General features: G+C 41.5%; 1 protein-coding gene across 3 annotated transcripts in view; it reads left to right on the forward strand.

Moving 5' to 3' along the window:
• Nucleotides 1-24,482, forward strand: part of ESRRG (estrogen related receptor gamma) — a 309,940-nt gene that overhangs the window by 86,209 nt on the left and 199,249 nt on the right. For all 3 annotated transcript variants that reach the window (XM_084828792.1, XM_084828789.1, XM_084828793.1), the window contains one exon: nt 13,674-13,790. In XM_084828792.1, the coding sequence (XP_084684918.1) occupies nt 13,674-13,790 (117 nt within the window). The remainder of the gene's footprint in view (nt 1-13,673; nt 13,791-24,482) is intronic.

Below are 24,482 nucleotides of genomic sequence, written 5' to 3' on the forward strand. Positions count from 1 at the left end.
GTGACATCTGTAACTGACTTCAGGCCACAAGATGTATTGATGGCCACTAATTAAGATGGTCTTAAAAGGGCATTAGTCAAATTCATAAAGGATAGGTCTAGTCAATAGATTATTGGCCACAATAGCTAGATAGAAACTCCAGGTTCAGAAGCAGTATGCCTTTGAATGCCAGTTGCTGAAGGACAAACCAGTGGAAGGCTGTTGCTATTGTGACCTGCTTATGAGCTTTCTGAATGCGTCTGACTAGCTACTGTTGGGAACAGGGTGCTGGACTAGATAACCCTTTGGTCTGAGCCAGCAAGACTATTACACGGAATTTGAATTTGGTTCAAAGATGGTCTTCCCACCTCATATTGCAGGCATTGTGATTACAGAGGACAACGTTGGTTGTGCAGGAATTCCTGGCTCTTATTGGCTATTGCCTATAATATGCCCACACCAGTTTGGAAACTAAAGTTTGTTTCTTCACTGGCTATCCAGTTTCTTGTTTTTATGAAGGCAAAGTGCTGTATCGCTTGTCTAGCACTATTTTTTGTTAGTGCTGAGATAATAAAATTTACTCCCTGCCTCATTAGTTTAATTTTAACTTTCTTCAGTATCTGTGCTCTTCTTTGCATGTGCTGTAGCATACATCTAACCACATTATACAGAGAAGGAATATTGTGCTATTAGCGCTGCATCAATTTTTATAGATATCTGCCAGAGCATAAAATCTGGCTGGGGCCTCTTTTGTTTGGTCATGTAGAAAGCCCTACCTGATTACTGAGCAATAGTGCAAGATTGTGCTTGGCCCTTTAAAACCAATGATAAACATTGGAAATAAGGAGCATAGTTTATTAATAGCTCAGGAGGCAGTAGCACTAATCATTGCCATCATTATCATTAGAGCCCTGACTCTCTTTTGAACTTAGATTCTGTTAGATACAGAACTGGCCTGCAAAAGTGTAGACTGAACTGGAATGAATTTCTTAACCTCCTTGGTGATTCTTGAAATGATGTTTTTGTGCCCAGAGAAAAGCTAGAAGTATTTACACCACAAGTATAGCAGGAGTAATGTTATCTTGTGTAAAATGTCCCATTTGTCTTGGAAAGGAACATCACTAGGGACAACAGAGAGAATAGGCTGCCGTTGCCACCCTGTGTTAGGGCATGTCATTTTCATGCCGTCTGTCACTGCAAATAGCATGAGAGTTTGATGCAATCTGCACCTGATCCAGCGTCTTCTCACACTGACTGAACCTCATCTGTGCTTCACTGCTTGGCTTTTACACACATCTAGCTAATGTGGTGCTAAGCTTTCAACAATATCCCTTACTTATATTTGGCCACATTTCTCTTCCTCTCTCTTATCCTGGTCACTCTGGCAAGCTCCTTTTCTTCTCTACAACCCAAATCAAGTTGAACTTGTACCTATCTATCCTTCTTCAATATCAGAGCCTAAAAGTTGAATTTTCATTTATCGAAATTTCTTTGCTGGCATCTCCAGGTAGGGCTGGAAAAATTCCTGCCTGAAACCTTGGAGAGCCACTGTCAGTCAGCATTGACTAGGTGGACTAATGGTTTGATTCAGTATAAGGCAGCTTCCTATGTTCCTACCTTTTTATGAATAAGGAACAGCAGCTTTGCCATGTACTACATGAAGATGTTTTATGACTCGAGGCACTTTAAGACATATTGCCGATGATGTAACCGTGTGCTTTTAAAATCCTCTATTTTGTTACCTTAAGCTCACCTCCAGTTCTATTGTTTTAGTGTGTGTGTGTGTGTGTGTGTGTGTGTATGTATGTGAAGACTGCAGTCTCATTTGCAGCAACCATTTGTGGGTTTTCTGTGCCCGAAAACCCACAAAAGCACTTAATATAAATATTCTTGGGTATGTGGAGGAAATACAGAAACTCCGGGCTGATGCGACTCTCGCTGCAGGGCAGCGTCTGTGTGAAGCAAGAACTTGGCCTATATTTTTATTTTTAAACATCACACTATTTTATGTTCTTGAGCTTTTTCACTGCCAAACTGTAAAAGTCGATTACGCCACTGAAGGAATATAAAAATTACGCCACGGCACTTCAGGCGCAACTTGACATACACTCTGTTATTCTCTCAGCCAGCTAGATACAAGTTTGTATTAAGCTGTAAGTGAGAAAATGATACTGCCTGCAAACTAATTGGACAAAAAGACTTTTAAATAAGTATCCAGAGCCCAGTCCTTCCTGAAAACCAGCCAGGAAATATTATAAACTGTTCTGTCATTCTTGTCAGCCCCAGTGAAAGTCTTCAGCTTCAGTGATTTTGTTTCTTGCATAACACAATTTCTTTTCCAGCTGTAACAAAACTGAGCACACTGAAATTTGCACCATTAGTACTTTTGTCCTTAAATACTGTGTCTAGTTAAGGAAATATTCTCTATTTTTCCTTTGAAAGATCTAAGAAATCCTGAAAAGCCCTAATGTTTGTATACAACTCCCTCCATAGTTGTGTAGGCTGAGAACTCACAGGCAGAGAATCATAGAATCATCTAATAGTAGGGTTGGAAGGCGCCTACAAGACCATCGAGTCCAATCCCCTGCTCAGTGCAGGAATCCAAGTCAGAGCATCCCTGACAGATGCCTGTCCAGCCTCATCTTGGATGCCTCCAGTGTGGGAGAGCCCACCACCTCCCTAGGGAATTGGTTCCATTGTCGTATTGCTCTAACAGTCAGGACGTTTTCCTGATGTTCAGCCAGAATCTGGCTTCCTGTAACTTGAGCCCATTCTTCCGTGTCCTGCATTCTGGGATGATCGAGAAGAGATCCTGGCCTTCCTCTCTGTGACAACCTTTCAAGTACTTGAAGAGCGCTATCATCTCTCCCCTCAGTCTTCTCTTCTCAAGGCTAAACATGCCCAGTTCTTTCAGTCTCTCCTCATAGGGCTTTGTTTCCAGTCCCCTGATCATCTTTGTTGCCCTCCTCTGAACCCTCTCCATCTTGTCTGCATCCTTCTTAAAGTGCGGTGCCCAGAACTGGACACAGTCCTCCAGATGAGGCCTAACCAGTGCTGAGTAGAGGGGAACTAGTACTTCCCTGGATTTGGAAGCTATGCTTCTATTAATGTAGCCCAAAACAGCATTGGCCTTTTTTGCAGCCACATCACATTGTTGGCTCATATTCAGCTTGTGATCGACAACAATTCCAAGATCCTTCTCGCTTGTAGTGTTGTTGAGCCACGTATCCCCCATCTTGTGACTGTGCATTTTGTTTCTTTTTCCTAGGTGCAGAACTTGGCATTTATCCCTATGAAATGTCATTCTGTTATTTTCTGCCCAGAGCTCCAGTCTGTCAAGATCACTTTGAATATTGTTTCTTGTCTTCCAAAGTATTAGCTACCCACCCAATTTTGTGTCATCTGAAAATATGATCAGCATTCTCTGCACCTCCTCCTCCAAGTCATTAATAAAAATGTTGAAGAGCACTGGGCCCAGGACTGAGCCCTGCGGTACCCTGCTCGTTACCTCTCCCCAGTTTGAGAAGGCCCCATTGATAAGCACTCTTTGAGTCCGATTCTGTAGCCAACTGTGGATCCACCGGATCGTTGTTTCATCTAGCCCACTTTGAGCTAGTTTGCTCATCAGGATATCATGGGGCACCTTGTCGAAGGCTTTGCTGAAGTCGAGGTATATTATGGCCACAGCATTCCCACAGTCCACAAGGGAGGTTACCTAATCCAAAAATGAGATCAGAGTCGTCTGGCAGGATTTGTTCTTGACAAATCCATGTTGGCTTCGAGTAATCACTGCATGGTTTTCAAGGTGCTTACAGATGGATTGCTTTATCATCTGCTACAGAATGTTCCCAGGGATTGATGTCAGACTGACTGGTCTGTAGTTCCCAGGTTCCTCCTTTTTACCCTTTTTGAAGATAGGGACAACATTAGCCCTCCTCCAGTCATCTGGCACTTCACCCGTCCTCCATGATTTCTCAAAGATAATAGACAGTGGCTGTGAGAGTTCTTCTGCCAGTTCCTTTATTACTGTAGGATGCAGTTCATCTGGCCCTGGAGATGTGAACTCATTCAAAGTCATTAGGTGTTCCTTGACCATATGCCTATCGATCTCAAGCTGCAATCCTGCCCCTTCAGCCTGCACTTTGCCTTTGCCAGGGGGCTCATAGACCCTCTTTTGGGAGAAGACTGAGCCAAAGTAGGAATTGAGCACCTCTGCCTTTTCCTTGTCATCTGTTATCATTTTCCCATCCTTATATAATAGCTGAACCACCATTTCTTTCCTCTGTCTCTTACTATGCACATAGCTGAAGAAAGCTTTTTTGTTGCTTTTAGCATCCCTCGCTAACCTCAGCTCATTCTCAGCTTTAGCCTTCCTGACGTCATCCCTGAAATTCTGTGCTACCTGCCTGTACTCTTCCTTTGTTGCTTGGCTTTCCTTCCACTTCCTATATGTGTACTTTTTTGTTTTCAGGTCATCTCACATTGGCTTCTTCCGTTATCTTCTGCCTTTTTTTCTTGTTGGAATGGTTTGTAATTGTGCCTTGAGAATGACCTTTTTTAAAAGCTCCCACCCATCTTGGACTCCTTTTCTCATTAGAGTCACTTGCCATGGGACCTTAATTATCATTGTTCTGAGTTTATTAAAATCGGCTTTCCTAAAATCCAGGGTAAGGGTTTGGCTACACTCTGCTTTTGCTTCCTTTAAAGCCATGAATTCAAGTATAACATGGTCGCTTTCCCCCAGAGTTACCGTAACTGCTACTTTACCCACTAAGTCATCTCTGTTGGTTAGGATCAAGTCAAGGATAGCCGATCCTCTAGTTCCTTCCTCTACTTTTTGTAGGAGGAACTTATCCGCCACAGGAAATCAGGAATGTCCTGGAGGGGCTGTGTTTTGCAGAATTTGTCTCCCAACAAATATTGGGGAAATTGAAGTCCCCCATTACTACTACATCGTGCTTCCTTGAAACATTGGCTATTTGCTTTTCAAAAGTTTCATCCTCGTCTTCTGCTTGGTTGGGTGGCCAGTAGTAGACTCCGACCACCAGGGTCCTTTTATTCTTTGCTCCATTTGTTTTGATCCAGATGCTCTCCATGGGGCTACCAAGCTCATCCTCCTGTCTTTCTGTGTAGATATATGTATTTTTAACATATAGTGCAACCCCACCTCCCTTTCTGTTCCTCCTGTACTTTTTGAACAAGTTATATCCTTCAATTGCTGTATTCCAGTCATGAGAGTCACCCCACCAAGTCTCAGTTATACCTATCAAGTCATAATTTCCCTCCTGTATTAAGAGTTCAAGTTCGCTCTGTTTGTTTCCCATACTCTGGGCATTAGTATATAGACATCGAAGACCATGTGCTTCATGGTCTGGCTTTCTTCCTACATGTTTGTGAAGACTATTATTGGGCGCTATTAGAGCTTTTCTCTCCGTTGCAGTGCATGAGCCTTTGTCCATTGTTACCCCCAACTTTACATCTCCCTCCCCTGTAGGATTCAGTTTAAAGCCCTCCTGATAAAGTTCTTCATGCTGTGGCCAAACACATTCTTCCCATCCTTTGTGAGGTGCAACCCGTCCCTTGCCAACAGCCCATCTTCCAGGAAGTATAGCCCATGGTCCCAGAATCCAAATCTCTCTTGTCGGCACCACCTTTGTAGCCAGTCATTCACCCAGAGTATTTTTCTTTCCCTTTCTATCCCTCTTCTAACTACTGGAAGGATGGATGAAAAAGCTATCTGGGCCCCAAAGTTCTTGAGTTTCCTTCCCAAAGCTTCAAAGTCTGACATGATTTCTTCGTAGCTCTGCTTGGCGGTATCATTTGTTCCCACATGGATGAGAAGAAAGGGATACCTGTCAGTGGGCTTTATGAGTGCAGGCAAACTTTCAGTCACATCTCTAATCCATTCTCCCAGGAGACAGCATACCTGGCTAGTCCATGGGTCTTCGCGACATACTTGGGTTTCGATCCCATGCAGCAAGGAGTCTCCCACTACTACTACTCTTCTCTTCCTATTGTTGTAGGCCTTGGTGTCATCAGCTCTGCTTGGCTGACCTTCAGCCTCTTGCTCGCTCTCATGCAGGTGTATCTGTAATTCTTCCTTTGCAGGCTGTCCTCCAGTCTCATCCTCAAGTACCTGGAAATGGTTTCCTAGTTCCAGTGCCTCCACTGGTGCTGAGTGTCTTCTAGTTCTTCTGCTCCCTGTCTGTCACCCTTTTCCAAGGAGTATCCTCTACTTCATTTTTCCTCACCTCAGCAGTTTCTTCTTCTGCCTCAGTTTGCTGTTGCTCTTCTAATTCCTGTACTTCGCTTTGCTGCTGTAGTTCCACCGTTCTGTCGAACAACTCTTTGTGTTCTCTTATTCCCTGGAGGGTCAACACTCACCGCTCCAGTCCCCTTACTTTTTCTTCCAGCAGTGTGATGAACTTGCACTTGTTGCAGGTGTAGGCCATGTTGTTCTCAGGCAAGAAAACAAACATGGAACACACCTTGCAGGTCACCACCACTTGAGAGTCTTGTCCTTCCATAGTCTCTGTTCCCTTTTTGTGTCTAGCTTTCTGGTTGTCCTAGAGTAGCTTGTGCCTGGTTCTCTCTGCAGGTTAAAAACAGAGCCCCATTGGTATGGAAGTGTGTGTAAGAAGACAAATTAAAAAAATGAAAAATGAAAAACGTGTGTGTGTGTGTGTGTGTGCGCGCATGCGTGTGTGTGTGTGTGTGTGTGTGTGTATATATATATATATATATATATATATATATAAAAATGTTAGGGGCCTCCCCTGCAGAACTCCCCTGGCCAACTCCTGTTTGCTCGCTCTGATCACTCGCTCTCTGGGAGCTTGCTTGCTTCTATAGTCCTAAGTTCTAAATTCTATAGGCAGATTTTCTGAACTTTTTCTAAAACATGTTGGTTCTACTACAGTTTTCAATAAACTAAAGGAAAACAAGACAATACAAGAAACCTTTGATCTTCAGTGTACATGAAATTTGAACTCTCACCAAAATAGATGTAATAGTGTAAAGGGTGCTTGGAACAGCACATTTTAGTGTAACACACTTTTTTATTTATAGAACAAGAAAAAAAATATCAAGGAGGAATTTCAAGGACATATAGGTTGTGGAAATAAGCACAAAACTATCCTCCGTCATGTGATAATTTACCCTACTGACCTGTGGAGTGATGGCTCCTTGATCCATCTTTAAAGTTCTTATGTTTTGCAAATATTGCTGAAAAGCATGGAACAAGTTTTGTATAGGCCAGCTAAATCCCAAATTTGAGGGTGCATTAATCTTGCTAGGGTTTTTCCCCCATCTTGATTGGGGAATTTTCTATAGCCACATTGGTATAAAAATCCAGTGATCTGGCTGTTGTGGATAATTGCACAGATCACTGTGAACTGGATAGACTTGGTTGTTGAGGCCTGCTTACCTCATGTTGGCCTGTGACAAGCATGTTTACCAAAAAGAAAAGAAAAGTAAAGTAAAAAGAGTGGGATTCACATGGATTGTCCAAACTGCAAAAATGGTGTAATTCAGAAATGTGGTATGTGAAATGACTTATTTAAACGAGATAGCCTAATAGTTATAATTAGCCATTGGTTGCTATTGTGAACTTTAACCGACTAGTTGATGATTTGTGAGGAAAATAATGTACTAGAAAATGGAAAACAGAGCCTAGCACATGGTGGGTTTTTTTTGCCAAATATCAACATGGATCGGAAAAACCTCTTACGTCTTAATTAAATATGAAGTAGCTTTCATCATCTTTTGCCCTTCTCCTGCCTGTACTTCCTCTCCCCAACCCCTTACCACTAACACCACTCTGTGATCTCCTTACACCTCCTATAGCTCAGGGAAGGGTAGGGAATTGCTGAACTGGGTATCCAGATAGGACTCCAGCCTGCATCTCAGGGCTAAACTAGACGTTCAGTTAAATGCATAGCATCTAGGTGATCCTAACATTTTGTTACTCTAGTGTAAGCACAAAGGGCCTGATCTGGACAGAGACTGCTATATGCAGTGTGTGTGTGTGTGTGTGTGTGTGTGTGTTGCCTTCCCACCCAGACACTTTCTCCCTAAATTATCCCCCCCAGGAGGGCTAAAGAAAGGGGGGAGGAAACTGGCAGGAAGCAGCAGGGTGGGAAGATATAACCCCCCCCCCCTACTACCACACAGTGGTCCCAATCTGGGTTAGGCTCCTGCGTGCTTACACTAGATTAAAAATATTAGGAACACCAGGCTTTTTTGTAGGAGGGACCTTGAGCAAGATGCCCTCAGAACCCCTTCCCTCAGTGGGCCCACCACCTACCTTGCTGCTGTCATCACTGGCCATTCATGTTTCCCTTTGGGTCCAATCTGCAGCCTAGAATGAGAGGGCATGTTAAATAGATGCTCCTTCTCCTTGCTCTTCTCACTGCTCACTTGCTCAGTGGGGCCACATAAGCATAAGGAGGAGCAACATGGCCAGGGAAATGGGTTGGTAATGGGTTCCCCACTGGGTTATAGGCCTCAGCAGATGGGCAACGATGTCAACCCTTGATTCTGGCCTTGCAGGAACACATCATAGTCCTAAAGTCATGTGGGCACTTTTATGAGGTGGTTACATGTAAATTCACCACTACTCAGTATGGTAAACTTAAAATGTGAGTTAAGTCTTAAGTCATGATTTCTGCATATGTTAATATATATGCAACAGTGATCTGTTGTCACGGTGGCATATGAAAAGTTGTATTATGGGTGAAACTCTGGGTATTCCAGTAACTGAGTTTTTGTATTTTCTTCTAAAAATCTGCTTGTAAGTGTTTTTTCTGCCCAAGAGATAGGGCAGAAACTAAAACAAGATTTAAGTTGTAACATATATCCTGATTCCCTGTTGCCTTTGAACATTGCTAATTCGGATAGACTTTAACTATGATTAATTAAAATATTCTGAGTCTATACTGGGATGACTTGAATGTTTTTGTTAAGACTGTAGATAGGCTATAGGCAGTTCTGGGGTGCACTTTTGGTTTGAGTGAGCTGCTAAGTATACTAAAAGTGGTGCAAGAGCCTAGATAAGTACATATGCTACCCAAAATAACTGGTTGTCATGTGAACTTAGGGTCTAAGGATATGTGATACCAAACTTTATCAACCACATCAGGTTGTCGTTGCTGTTTTAATTAATGACTGTTTTTGAGTGGGGGCTATTTTCATGAAGATAATGCCAGGGGAGGAAAGGATTCACCCCCCACTCCCTGCATATTGTGGTCCCAATGAAAGTCATGCCTGGTGTAGCCCTGAATGTGAGAACCTACTGCAAAATCAGAGAGATTCCTGATATACTCCATCTTAACTTTAGCTTGAGCCAACCACGTTAGAAGCAGCATATTCCCAGTGGCAAGCCCAGAAAAAATATTGAGGAGTCCCAGAAAGCAGGGCAAAGTGCATTTCTAGGGAGTGGAGCAAGCTTTGTTCCACGTGTTAGATTTCTGAAACGGAAATAATAGTATATTTCACATTCAAGCTCCCATCCTTAACATATTTTCTTTGCAATATGTTCTATTGCTTTTGATGGAGTAAACTTTCAAGTAAGCTTGCTTAGGATTGAAACCTTATTTTAATTTCTAGTGTATGATTTGGTTATAATTTGTATGTGAAAAGTGGCTTTCTTTCAGATAACCACAAGAGTACAACAATAGGAGGTGGGTGGGAAAGTTACATGTGTGTGTGGGGTTCTTCTCCCCCACTCTTCTGGTACCACTGATGCACATTCAATGAATTCCCCTGGATATTTACCTATTCCAACTCTGTGGTAGATTTGGATGGCTTTTACAGTAAAAATAAGATGGTGCAAACGATTTCAATTTTTTCCTACGTGTGCTGAGTTGGAATGCTAATTTAGTGCACTATTTCTGCTGAGTTCATATTGACTATGTTACTATGTGCAATCCCCTTTTTTATATAGATACGTAACAATTTTGCAGCAGATATACATGGTCTAAGTAGTATTATTCCTTGTTGAGTTAGCAGTTGCAGAGGATTTGAATCTTTGTAAAATCCTGCAATCCGCTAATGTGATATTTAATGAGGAGACATCAGTCTGGAGAAAGGTAGTCAATATAAATCAGTGTTTACAAAGTGTGATTAACTCTGAAATATTTCATCAGTGCTGTGGTCCCAGGCAGACTCTATGCTAATTACTAGAATCTGTGCATGTTTCAGGGGACTTCCGCAGACTCTGAGTGCAGCAAACATGGCGCAGCAAAATTGCAATTATGCCTGGACTGTCTCTGATGACAATTTATGCATTTGGTGTGATGACCTCCCACTTCCCAAGAGAGCAATAAACAGAATGCATTTTCATTAAGATACTAATGCACTTAATCACAGGGGGAAAGGGTTAGAACGTAACAAAATACCTTTAAAGTGGGATGGGGCAGCATTGATGAGGAAAGACATTTTTATTCTTTCCATGAAGTACTGCAATTGCAAACTGCATCATACTAAATGTAACTGAATATCCAGATAGGTAAGAACAGAGAGATCCAGCAAACAGCTGAGTTTATATTACAGAGATTACATTAATTTTCCCTCATTGAATAAGAAAAATGATATTAGATAAGAACATAAGAAAAGCCTGTTGGACTAGACTGAAAGTCTATCAAGTCCAACATCTGTTGCCTGCATCAGCCATCCAGATGCATCCAGGAAGCCCACAAACAGGGTATTTAGGTAATAGCACACTCACTGTTTGCCTCTAGCAGCTGGTGTTTAGTGGCATTTTGTCCCTGGACATGGAGGTTCCATTTAGATATTCTTAGATATACATTGATAGATCTATTCTTCCTGAATCTGTCTAATGCCCTTTTAAAGCCATCTAAGCTAGTGGCCTTCATTTTATCATGTGGCAGTGAATCCCATAGGTTGCATGAAAGCACCCCTTTCTGCTAGGGGTGGTTGAGAAATTAGTTGGGTTCGTATTTTTATGTGCACCTTCCAGTCCTGAATGCAATTTGTGGTTGGAAATCTGTACATTTCTGAGCCTGCGATGTGTTCCGCCAAAAAAAGAAGGCATTCAACAACATGCGTTGAGTGCACTGGAAAATGCACAAAGAAAAATGTGTACACTTCTGAAATGCATACAGACACACTTTAGTTAATTGTTGCATGTTTCTGTGTACAGAAATGTATATATTTAAAAATATGCACAAAAAGCACACAAAAATATGTACAAATGTGGAAAGAAATAAAAGTCTCACACGGAACCGGGATAGAAGAAGGGTGGCAGTGGAAAAATGAGAACCTCTATGAGATCAAGCTTGACAGATTCACCTATCCCTACTATATACTGCCAGTTGAATCCCCAGGATCTAGTATTATAAGAGATGGAGGAAAAAGTTCTCTATCCATGTGAAATGTGTCCTACATCCACCATGCATCTCTCAGCCCTATGCATCATTTTATAAACCGCTATCATGTCGTCCTTTTTCTAAATGTATGCTGTTTTGCTAAAACAAAATGTATGCTGTTTTGCTAAAACAAAGTTGTGATGATTCTTATTCAAAGAGCTAACAAAGAAATCTGTCCTGTCTGCTTAACTATTCACTGCATTTGCAAGAAATAAGTGCACATTTTCCCCTGCCGTCCATACTTCTATGTACATTAATCATTTAGAGTGCGATCTTATGCAGGTTTAGATGAAAAAAGTCCTATAACTCCCAGCATTCCCCAGCCACTCATGCTGGCTGTAGAATGCTGGGAGTTGTAGGACTTTTTTTCTGTCTAAATCTGCATAGGATTGCACTTTTACTGTATGTAAAAACAAAACAAAACCCCAATACTGTTTTGCCCTATTATCACAAGGAAACAACTTCCTAATTTGTTTTAATCTCAAATTTGTCTACAAAGGGTAAATCCAATGAAAGTAAGGCGAAAGGACAGGGAATAATCTTCCTCTCATGGTTTACTCATGATTTTCCTGTTATGACCATATAGAGATGTGTATTCACACATGTACACAGCGTTAACATTTGTCTCTGGTCTCTTTTGCCTGCTTCCGGGACAAAATGAAGTGCAGCAACAGTGGCGGGCAAATTTAAGGAATTGCTTTACTTGGTTACTTCCTGGATTAGCAGCTCATCATAGCGGAGTGCCATGTTTGGATGGCACGCTAAACCATAGTTCCGAGTGATGAGAACAAGATCCGGTGTGCCTGACTTGCATGCTCCTCTCTCCTCCTTTGGAGCAGCCACTTCTATTTTAGATTAACCACATTTTAGCATTACATCCAAATTGTAGTTAGTGGAAACAAGCCAGTTCCATAAACCATGGTTTTAAGTTGGCTTGTTTCCACCAACCATAGTTCAGATTAACCAAAACGTGTTAGGTTTGGACAGCACAGCAAACTATGCTTAATGTAAAACAGGAGGAAAAGCTTCCCAACTCCTCATAGCCACACCAGAGGAGCAAGGAGGGGAGGAATGTGTGAGCCAAAGACTCACCACAGCTCATTCTTTTCACACTAAATGATGGTTTACCATGACATACAAAAACAGCCAATATGTTCAGACAGCTGAGCCTGTGATCTGCTGTAGCTATACCAGGATTGTTGTTTACCAAAGGAGCCTAGTGAAGGGTCCATATTAGTAGAGGCCTGAAATGTATCTGAAATGGCCATCTATATTGCAAACTTCACAATTATATTGTGCCTTTCTTCCAGACAGTTTAGGGTGGTTTACAGAAGGTTATATCAGATTATCCTCACAGTTTTAGGAGGTAGATTAAGCTGAGAGTGACTGGCCCAAGATCATCTGGTGAACTTAATGGCTGAACAGTATCTGAACCCACATCTCCCTGGTACCATTCTGTCCCCTACACCACAGTGGCATCTCAATTTTGTATCAAAATCAAACAATTCATGTAATACATGGCGGACTATTTCCCGGACTACTAAAAAGGTGAGATGGTGTTTAGTTTATGTCCCACCACACACATGTGCACATGAAGTGCCTCTTCTTTGTTAGCGAAGTACTTAGGTGGAGCCCAGGTGCGTAATTCAGCCCTGCATTTACCACATGGTGAGAAAAGCATGGTGAGTAAGAGTCTACTGAAGTTATGGCCTCATCAGGACACAAGAGTTTAAATGTTGTATTTTTGCTGTTCTGGTTTCACATTTTACATAAGGGAAGAAATAATTGTGGCACTCAAAACTTGGTATTGTATGTAAAAAGAATTTAAAACCAATTGTCGATACTTTCAATTAAGGGATGGGTAGATCTGTCAAGCCTGTCCATATGGACTTTCTCTTTTCCTTCCAAGTCCATTCTGTTCTGGTTTCATCCACTTTTTGTTTGCATTTTTGAAATGTGTGAAGGTTTGTGTGTGTGTGTGTGTGTGTGTGTTTTAGGATTTTTACAGTGTGCACAGGTTGTCAATCACAGTTTTCTTTCATGTGCATTACAAGCCTTCTGCGCTCATTGTGCACATTTCCAGCCGCAAATTTCATCCATTTCTGCATTTGGTCATAGGAGGTATGGATCTAATAAATCTGTAAAACACCCTGCAATGGAACCAATTTCTTGCCCATCCCCACTTTCAATCTCATGTTCTTATTGCATATGCTTTCAGCAATATTTATGCTTGTCTTTTGTTAATTAGAATAATTTGATAGCTAACATCTCTTAATGGCTTCTTTTTCTGATCCCTAAATGCCACAGGTAACATAGAATACAGCTGCCCAGCAACAAATGAATGTGAAATCACAAAGCGCAGACGCAAGTCCTGCCAAGCCTGTCGTTTTATGAAGTGTCTAAAAGTCGGCATGCTGAAAGAAGGTAAGGCTGATAAAGTCTTTTTACATACCTTTCCACGAACGTTGTTAAGAACTGCAGTTCAGTTTGGGAAGAACAACCAGTCAGTGTGATCACTACGTAAAAATTTACTTTGTGATGCTCTGGTTGTTGTTTTTAAAAATACAAACCTAAAACAAAGAAGAAAACTAATATGAAATCAGAAGCAAAGCTAAATAAAACCAACATCAGTTGTCTCCCAGTGACCCAAATGCCTCACTATCTTTGTAAACCGCCCAGAGAGCTCCAGCTATTGTGCAGTATAGAAATGTAAATAATAATAATAATAATACTGAATGAAAAGGTTTTAATGAATCCCCTAAAAGTCTGGAATGAACTGACCAGATGAGATTCCTTAGGAGAGAAGCTCTAAAGGACATGTGCCACTATGGAAAAAGACCTGGAAAAGCTACATGCTGAATCTTCAGCAATGGAGGCATGCAAAGCACAGCATCATCTGATGATGTAAATGAGAAACATGTAGGGAAAGGTATGTGGAATTTAAACCATTTAGGGCTTTTAGAATCAGAATGAGCACTTTGAAATAGAAACGACAGGTATATCACAATATACAATATAATAAAACCCCTCTGATTACTCTCCATTTGACTATTCTAGTATTTTTATATGCTATCACAGATGTTTATGGGTCTGATTGTATGTCAATCCTAAATACTGAATCAACTGAGCAATACAGGCTTTGGATATTAAGAACACACACACACACACACACACACACACCTATTATTTATTATTATTCTTTAAAATATTTATAGGCCACCTTTCAGGGCAGCAGCCCTCCCAAGGCCATTCTGTTCCTGTGACTTTATAACCTATTATACTTCTGATGTGATCCTTGCATCTTTGCATCTCCCTCTAGTAGTGATGAATATATGAAATCTAGATTTATATCTAGCCTATGCATCTCTCTAGAGCAGTACTCCTCAACAATTTTTGACGTTTAGCCCAAACATGAATTTGGGACCCACTTTTTAATTTTTTAACCACATTTTTGCATGGTCCTAGTGCTGCTGTTGTGATCTGCCCTCAGTCAGGGTGCAAATCAGTAGCGGTTCCCAGCAGTTGAACCTATGCTCTGCAGGAAGATTCCAGGTTTTCACCTTGGACATTACTTGGGAGTGTGTGCATCCTTTTTTCAAGTGTGTGAACTTTTATGAAGTTGCTTTGGTTTTACCAAGAAAGGTGAAGGGTAAAGATTTTGACAGTGCAATCCTATACGTATCTACTCAGAAGTAAGCCTAGTGGGACTTCTGGATAAGTGTCTGTGAGTCTAAGTAAACAAGTATATTGCATTTAAGTTACATTGTTAAGAATAGAATGACATTTCATCAGTGTTGTGGTTCAGACAAATCGGATGCTGTTATAGCATGTGTCACAATTTCCATTCTTATCTAGAGGAATCTGTATTGAGTTGTCCCAATAGACAATGATGTGTGTTAAGCAATTGCTTTAAAGTGACATTTGCAGGGAAATATAAATTGATCTTCAGTTCAGAAAGTGAAACTCACACTTTTTCCTAGGTACCAGTTTTCCCACAACTTGAAAGAATATGGGCTGATGGGGAGATGGCAGGAAAAAAATAGGCCTATTGCACACCTGCAGACATATTCTTATTGGATTATACTTACTAAGAATAAACCTCATTCTGTGTGTGGTTGCTTTGGCAGACACTATGATCCTATGAGCCAAAGCCTGCTGCCTTTAGTCTTACTTCGGAAAGAATCCTGTCTAGTTCAGTGGGGATTTTGCTTCTCTTAGAGATACAGGAAAACCTAATGGAAAACTTAATTTGCTTCATGCTACAAAACCATAGTACAAAAACCTTTAATGGAAGCTTTAGATGAACTCAGACATGAAAATCATACTTGAATATGATGCCTTTTTAAAACAGATGGTACTGTTTAGAATATTTGGCCAGTTGGAATAGAAAGCCATTGTTAGGGCTGACTCCCCATTTTCTTCCTTCAGGTAGCAGGCTTCTTTGCTGTCATCTAACAGTCAGATCTGTGTGGAGCCTGGGTCTCGTGTATGCGGTTCACATGGATCTTTCTCCCTAGCTATTTATGCTTCTGTTTTTGTTTTGCTTTAATAGAGGAAGCCTTTGTCCTACATTCAAGATGTATCATCTCCCTAGAAAATTGAGCCCCAAAACAGATGTCTGATATGAGCCAATGACCTGGTCACATGTCTCAGCCACAAGTCTTGGGTTTAATTAATCAATTAATTAACCCATGATTTGTGGGGACACATGCTGCACGTGAGCCACTTACAGTTTGCATAAACAGTCTATGAACACATTGTTCATACGTTGTTAGTGTGACATCCAGACCTGAACACTCTGGGTTGTTTATGGGTTAAACAACCTAGAGTTAGTCTATGATTTGTTGTTAGGCTAAATCTGGCTTGTTTAACCCATAAACACCCCAGAGTGTCTTGGTTTGGATATCATGCTAACAACCTACAAATAGGAGGGCATTCGTAGGTTGTTTGTGCAAACCAGAAGCGGCTCACACATGGTGCGCATCCTGGCAAATGTGTTAATTAACCCACGATTTGCCACCATGACATGCAAACTGGCCCAATACCTTCCTGGAACTGAAAAAAAGTGTGAGGTGGCAAATCTTTTAAGAATGGTCAGTATCTTGAGGATTTATCTATTTTATACTCTACCTCTCTACCAGGAAATGGCATGCATAGACTCCATTATTATTATTATTATTATTATTATTATTATTATTATTTCTATACTGCCCCATAGCCGAAGCTCTCTAGGCAGTTTACAAAAGTTAAAACATTACAATAGAACATTACAATAGAATATACAAAGTTTAAAAACCATTTACATAAAAGCACACGGACAATATATACGAACAACTTATAACTAAAACCAACTTTGAACTAAAAACATTTTTTTGAAAATCCAACAATAAAACAACACAGCCTAAAACAACACTGCTTAAAACAGTACACAAAAATCAGCAAAAGGAACAAGAGTTCTAAAAAGGGAAGGCCTGACGGAATAATAGCTAATACAGGTTTTCTTTAAAAACCTTCAAAGAGGTCAGCAGGTGCATTTCAACCAGCAGGTCATTCCACAACTGAGGGGCAGCAAAGGAAAAGGTTCTTTTGCGTGTGACTGCCAATCTCACCTTAGGCAGCCACAGCAGATAGCCCTCAGAGGACCTTAGGTGGCGGACTAGGACATAGGGGAGAAGGCGCTCCCATATTCTACATTTGGTAGCAGTAGCATTAACAACTGGCAAAATTCTTGGGGTAAACTAGTGAGGGACACCTGATACCTTTTTATCCTTTTGGCTACTTCATAAAAAGTATTTTTCTTGGTCTTTAAATAAAGGATAATGGTAATGTTTTATTTCTGTAATTTTGTTGAAGTTAAAAAGTGCTTTAGAATTCTTACTTCATTTAGTTTGGGTTTATTTGCCTCTATTTTACTCTTCCTCATTTCATATTTCTGCTGTGAAAGGGCAATTTTCAATAGCTAAATTGCGTATTTCCTCCATAGTGAGATGTATGAGTTGCTTCTGCATCTCATACATCAGGTTCTCCCAGCAAGCATTATGGTAGGAGTGGAAAGAAAACAGGAACCCTGACTCACTCGTGCGTCTTTCTTCCGGCTTCGTTGCAGAGGCAGAAGTCATGCTTAATTTGATTTCATTCTCCATATTGTGGCATAGGAGTTAAAGGTGACCCTTCTCTCAACTGAGGTTAAAGGAAGTACTTGTTTGGCCCGGTTTCTAGAAAACAATGGAAGAGACTCACTACAACTTTCCCTGATTTACAAGCTAAGAGCTAATTTGCCTTTTAGTTTTTGTGTTTGACAATTAAATGTAATGCTTATGAGAGATGCTAGAACAAAAGGGTAGGAGGGTGAGGCTGACTAGCCCACCAAGTGGAGATTTTGCAGCCACCCTTTAACCTTTCCTAATGTGACCCAACCGTGATTTTTAGGGGCCAATTTCAGAGGGTAAACAGGAAGTATCACCCTCATTCCTTATTCAGTCCTTTGCCTCAGTGTTCAGTCTGTCAGCTGTAGGTTGTGGTGGTGCATTTTAATATATCAAGACACATCAAACTGCTCGAGTTTTATTTGAAATATTTTCCTCACTACGTCTAGAAGGTTGATGGGTGGATTTTTGTTATTTAGGATTTGTGAAATATGATCAAATATAGTGAAAGAGTGATGATACTTTTTCTTCCTTTTAGGTTGGATGTATGTAGCTTATTCCAACTGTTTCTCCAACACCTAGAAAATGGGAGAGGGGGTCATCAGATTTCTTCTTGTAACAATTTTGGATCCACTGGAGTGGAGCAAATTTGACTCACTGTGTCTCAGATGTGTTTTTAATGTGAGGACAAAGATTTTAATCCCATGCAGCATGTCAAGAGATCATGCTGTAGGAAATCTATTCAAATGTAAACCTGTTCAATTCAATTACCAGTCTATAATAAAATTTACTGTTGCAACCTTCATGTTGGCTACAGCAGTTGCTACATGCTGATGGCACAGTGTGACTAAAATTGACAGCCTAAATCTATTTACTTAAAAAAAAATGTTGCAAGACCTGAAATAAAATCACATTTCTACAGCTTTGATGGGAACATTATATCTCCTGCTGGAACTTAAGCACAGCTGTCAATGTGCTTCTTATGGAAACATTTTTTCTAAAGCAGATTGAAATTAGTAAGAAAAGAAGGAGATGCAGGGTGTGTGCATGTTGAATCAGACCAAAAGTCCATCTAGTCCAGCACCCCATTTTCAGTGTCCAGCTGCTAGATGCCACTTGAAATGCCAGATACTTTGAAAGCACTTTTGTGCTTTCCATAACAAAATTTCTAGTGCAGAATAAAACCTTGCAGTCTCTACTCATTCTATATAGATAACAGATATATGGACATTGCATACAGATATGGCTAAAAGTGGGACCTGCAACACATAGGTGCATCTATTCAGGGTTTCAGCCAGCCATGCTGTCTTGCAAGATACTCCATTCCATAATCTTTCTCTCTTCCCTTTTCTCCCTTTTTCCTCCTCTTTCCAGTTTCCTTTCTTCCCTTTCCCCTTTTATCTTTCTTCTCTTTCCCTTTCTTTCCTTTCAACAGTCAGCCAGTGATATATGGCCACTGAGCAGTCCCCATTGACCCCCCTTTAATTTTTTTCTAAAGGATTTTTTGGGGAGGTACTTCTCCAAACCGTGGGGTCCCAGAGCTTTCCAATACCTCGTTCTTGTGTATGGGTGCTGCCTTTTTGGCCACATTTGGAAAATGAATTTGCTATTACTATATAGGATGGAAGCCAATATTGTTGTTGTTCAGTCGTGACCCCATGGTCCATAGCACGCCAGGCCTTCCTGTCCTCCGCTCTCTCCCGGAGCGTGCTCAAGTTCATATTCATTGCATCGGTGATGCTATCTAGCCATCTCATCCTCTGCCATCCCCTTCTCCTTTTGCCTTCAGTCTTTCCCAGCATCAGGGTCTTTTCCAGTGACTTTTGTCTTCGCATTAGGTGGCCAAAATATTTGAGCTTCAGCTTCAGTATCTGTCCTTCCAATGAGCACTCAGGGTTGATTTCCTTTAGGATGGACTGATTTGACCTCCTTGCAGTCCAGAGGACTCGTAAGAGTCTTCTCCAGCATCACAGTTCGAAAGCATCAATTCTTCTGTGCTCAGCCTTCCTTATAGTCCAGCTCCCACAGCCATACGTTGCTACTGGGAAAACCATAGCTTTGATTATACAAACCTTTGTCGGCAAGGTGATGTCTCTGCTTCTTACTATGCTGTCTAGGTTTGCCATAGCTTTCCTCCCAAGGAGCAAGCGTCTTTTAATTTCATGGCTACAGTCACCGTCTGCGGTGATCTTGGAGCCCAAGAAAATAAAATCTGTCACTGCTTCCATTTCTTCCCCTTCTATATGCCAGGAAGTGATGGGGCCAGATGCCATGATCTTAGTTTTTTTAATGTTGAGTTTCAAACCAGCTTTTGCACTCTCCACTTTCACCCTCAACAAGAGGCTCTTGAGATCCTCTTCGCTTTCTGCCATTAGGGTGGTATTGTCTGCGTATCTGAGGTTGTTGATAATTTTCCTGGCAATCTTAATTCAGACCTGTGATTCATCCAACCCAGCGTTTCTCATGATGTTCTCTGCATATAAGTTAAATAAGCAGGGTGACAATATACGTACTCCTTTCCCAATTTTGAACCAATCGGTTGTTCCATGTCTGGTTCTTACTGTTGCTTCTTGGCCTTTGTACAGGTTTCTCAGGAGACAGGTAAGGTGGTCTGGTACTCCCATCTCTTTAAAAATTTGCCACAGTTTGTTGTGATCCACACAATCAAAGGCTTTAGCGTAGCCAATGAAGCAGAAATAGACGCTTTTCTGGAATTCTCTTGCTTTCTCCATGATCCAGCGAATGTTGGCAATTTGATCTCTAGTTCCTCTGCCTCTTTGAAACCCAGTTTGTACTTCCGGTAGTTCTCGGTTCACGTGCTGCTGAAGCCTAGCTTGTAGGATTTTGAGCATAACCTTGCTGGCATGTGAAATGAGTGCAATTGTGCGGTAGTTTGAACACTCTTTGGCGTTGCCCTTCTTTGGAATTGGAATGTAAACTGACCTTTTCCAGTCTTGTGGCCACTGTTGATTGTTCCAAATTTGTTGGCATATTGAGTGCAGCACTTTAACAGCATCATCTCTTAGGATTTTAAATATCTCAGCTGGAATACTGTCATCTCCGCTAGCTTTGTTGTTACTAATGCTTCCTAAGGCCCACTTGACTTCGCTCTCTAGGATGTCTGGCTCAAATTCAGTGACTGCACTATCATGGCTATCAGGGACATTCAGATCTTTCCTGTATAGTTCTTTCCACCTCTTCTTAATCTCATAGTCTTTCCCATTCTGTTGTTTTCCTTGATTTCTTTGCATTGTTCATTTAAGAAGGCCTTCTTGTCTCTCCTTGCTATTCTCTGGAACTCTGCACTCAGTTGGGTATATCTTTCCCTTTCTCCCTTGCTTTTCGCTTCCCTTCTTTCCTCAGCTACTTGTAAAGCCTCGTCAGACAGCCACTTTGCTTTCTTGCATTTCTTTTTCTTTGGGATGGATTGAGTTGCTGCCACCTGAACCATGTTACGGACCTCCGTCCATAGTTCCTCAGGCACTCTGTCTATCAGGTCTAATCCCTGAAATCTATTCCTCACCTCCACTGTATATTCATCAGGGATATGATTTAGGTCATACCTGAATGGTTTAGTGGTTTTCCCTACGTTCTTCAATTTAAGCTGAAATTTTGCAATAAGAAGCTCATGATCTGAGCCAGTCAGCTCCAGGTCTTGTTTTTACTGACTGTATAGAGCTTCTCCATCTTTGGCTGCAAAGTACATAATCAATCTGATTTCGACATTGACCATCTGGTGACGTCCATGTGTAGAGTCGCCTCTTGTGCTGTTGGAAAAGCGTGTTTGCTATGATCAGCGTGTTCTCTTGGCAAAACTCTATTAGCCTTTGTCCTGCTTCATTTCGTACACCAAGGCCATGCTTGCCTGTTATCCCAGTGATTTCTTGACTTCCTACTTTAGCATTCCAATCCCCTATGATGAAGAGGACATCTTTTTTTGGTGTTAGTTCTAGAAGGTGTTGTAGGTCTTCATAGAACCGATCAACCTCAGCTTCTTCAGCATCAGTGGTTGGGGCATAGACTTGAATTACTGTGATGTTGAATGGTTGGCCTTGGATTTGTACTGAGATCATTCTGTCGTTTTTGAGATTGTACCCCAATACTGCTTTTCCCACCCTGTTGTTGACTATGAGTGCTCCTCCATTTCTTCTAAGGGATTCTTGCCCACAGTAGTAGATATAATGGTCACCTGAATTACATTTGCCCATGCTTGTCCATTTTAGTTTGCTGATTCCCAAGATGTCGATGTTCAATCTTGCCATCTCATGTTTGACCACTTCCAGCTTACCTTGATTCATTGATCTGACATTCCAGGTTCCTAAACAATATTGTTCTTTACAGCATCGGATTTTCTTTTCACCACCAGACACATCCACAGCTGAGTGTCCTTTCGGCTTTGGCCCAGCCGCTTCAGTCTTTCCAGCGCTTCTTGGACATTCCCTCTGCTCTTCCCCAGTAGTATATTGGACACCTTCCGACCTGAGGGGCTCATCTTCCGGCGTCATATCTTTGAGCCTTGTGATACGTTCCTTGGGGTTTTCTTGTCAGGAATACTGGAGTGGGTTGCCATTTCCTTCTCCAGTGGACCACATTTTGTCAGAACTCTCCGCCATGACCTGTCCGTCTTGGGTGGCCCTGCACGGCATAGCTTATGGCTTCACTGAGTTGTGCAAGCCCCTTCACCACATCAAGGCAGTGATCCATGAAGGGGGAAGCCAATATACACTTTAAAAAAATCAGGGTTTTTTTTCCCCTTCCTTCAAGGAGTTCAAAGAAGATATGTGTTTATTTATTCAGAGGTGTATCTTTCCAGATCAACCCATGTGGGTTCTCTGGGTTATAAACAATAAAAGCAATAAAATGAAACAATAAACTACAGCCACTAAAATCTAAACATTAAACACAACAAGCAGACAGAAGCATATACAGCCAGATAAAAGCCAGGATAATATAGGCAAATGTCGTTCTGCCCTCCAACACCCCCCACCCCCAAGACAGTGAAAAATCTCTTTTGGATAAAAGAGTCTTCACCGGACACCTAAAATACCCCGAAGAACTGGCTGCATGGGTATCCTTAACAAAGGAGTTGAACAAGAAGAATGCAGACCATATTAGGAAGTTTGTCCCTCTAGGGTTCCTGTAATTTAACTCTTGACAGTTACATTTGACAGGGTACACAGCAGAAATGAGAGGCAAATAGGAGGGGGCAAAAGGACAAAGGAAAAAGGCAGTATTTGTGTCACAGTATTTGTGTTGGAATCAGACTTTGGTGTCCAAATACAAATACAGGGGTTGCTGGCAGTTATTAGTAGGGAAGTAGCCCAAACTCAAAATTAGGTGGTTCGTTTGTAGAACTTATTATGTTTGGAATGTTTGTATGTGTACTGAGCTTGGGTGGCTATCTAATGAACTTCAGTATTTTTGTAATTCAAACTGAAATCAATTTTAAGCGCCTGTGCAGTCCGCATGTTTAAAGCATCTAAACTCCACCATTTTCACGCATCCCCTGATGTTGGTTGGTTTAGCCCTTTACTTGCCAAAGGAAATGTAAATGTCCCCTTTGCAGTGCTCACGCTTGTGGAATGATCTCACTTAACCCTGGAGGGAGCAGTCCTATGTGGATAGGCGGCTGCCTATCTAATGCATGGCGGGAGGAGTGCAGAGGGGATCCTCTCTCTCCTCCATGCTCCAGTTGCCCTGCATTTGCGGCTATATGGCCGATTTTGGCTCCCCACCCTGTGGAATGTTGGTGCATGATGTGGGGAGACTGGATGACACATAGGAAGTGTCATGCTGACACTTCTGCACTCTCTGTCCGGCCTCCAGGAACACCCCCTTTTGCCCCGCTCTGCATTGCCCTCAGGAGCCTGGAGCCCGGGGGTGATCTGCACCACCTACGAGGCAATGAGGGAGTGGGAGGAGGGGCGGTTGTCCAGGAACCGACCTCAGAGCGTGGGCTCCGAGGTCAATTCCTGGCAGAAACTGACCAATCCTATGGCTGTCTAGCCACTGTCTAGCAGCCATAGGATTGTGCTCTTCGTTACTGTTTTCCGAATCCAAACTAATTGGCGTAAAAGTTTGGATTTGAAATACTTCAACAAACTAATAATGTTTGAAGAAACAGCCATGTTGATTAGTATCCACCCTTTGCAGTGTTTCTTTTTCACTCATAGCTTTCTTTCTGTATCCATCTAGTCAACCAAGGCCATTTCTTGCTAATATGAGACAGATTTTTTTTTCTTGTTCGGCAAGTAAAAGTTTACTTTAAACCTGGGTGCTGATGGGTGGCATTGTGAGAGGATATTGGAAAGGGAACTGAAGGAGCAGGAGATCGGGAGGGGAGCAGCAGTGCAGCGCTGGCCAACTGGTGGGTGAGGGGGAGATCTGGATTTCGGTAGACGCCTCTTCCATCGCCACTTGCATCAGTTCCGACGGCTCCATACCGGCAGTCAATCAGAGAGGGCAACATAACATAGCGAAGCATGACATGATGGCACATATGATTCCATACTACAGTTCTTAAGATGCACGTTGTTGATGCACACATGCAACAATTCATATTTCCTCAGTGAAATCTCAAAATAATGGAGAAGCTTTTTCCAAGATTGGACATAGGACTCCGTAACTCAATGGGTAAATTATGTTTTTTGTTGAGATAGATTAGCCCAGATAGAACCATCTATCTATCTATCTATCTATCTATCTATCTATCTATCTATCTATGTATCGAATATATATAGTACCCTCCAACCAATTGGTTCCCAGGGTGGTAAACAAGAATGAAAATAAGTCAAAATATTATAAAAACAAACAATACAAAAAATAAGACAAGCAAAGTCAGTCTAAAAGATCTAAGTGAATAAAAATATCTTTGCTGGGGGCTAAAAAGATAGCAATGTAGCCACTAAGGTATCCTCTCTGGACAGGGGGTTCCATAAATGGGGTGCCAGAAGTGAAAATGCCCTCTTTC

This window comes from Heloderma suspectum, chromosome 1, assembly GCF_057233095.1.
Source record: "Heloderma suspectum isolate Gila_16-S chromosome 1, 16-S_ref, whole genome shotgun sequence".
NCBI classification, from domain to species: domain Eukaryota; kingdom Metazoa; phylum Chordata; class Lepidosauria; order Squamata; family Helodermatidae; genus Heloderma; species Heloderma suspectum.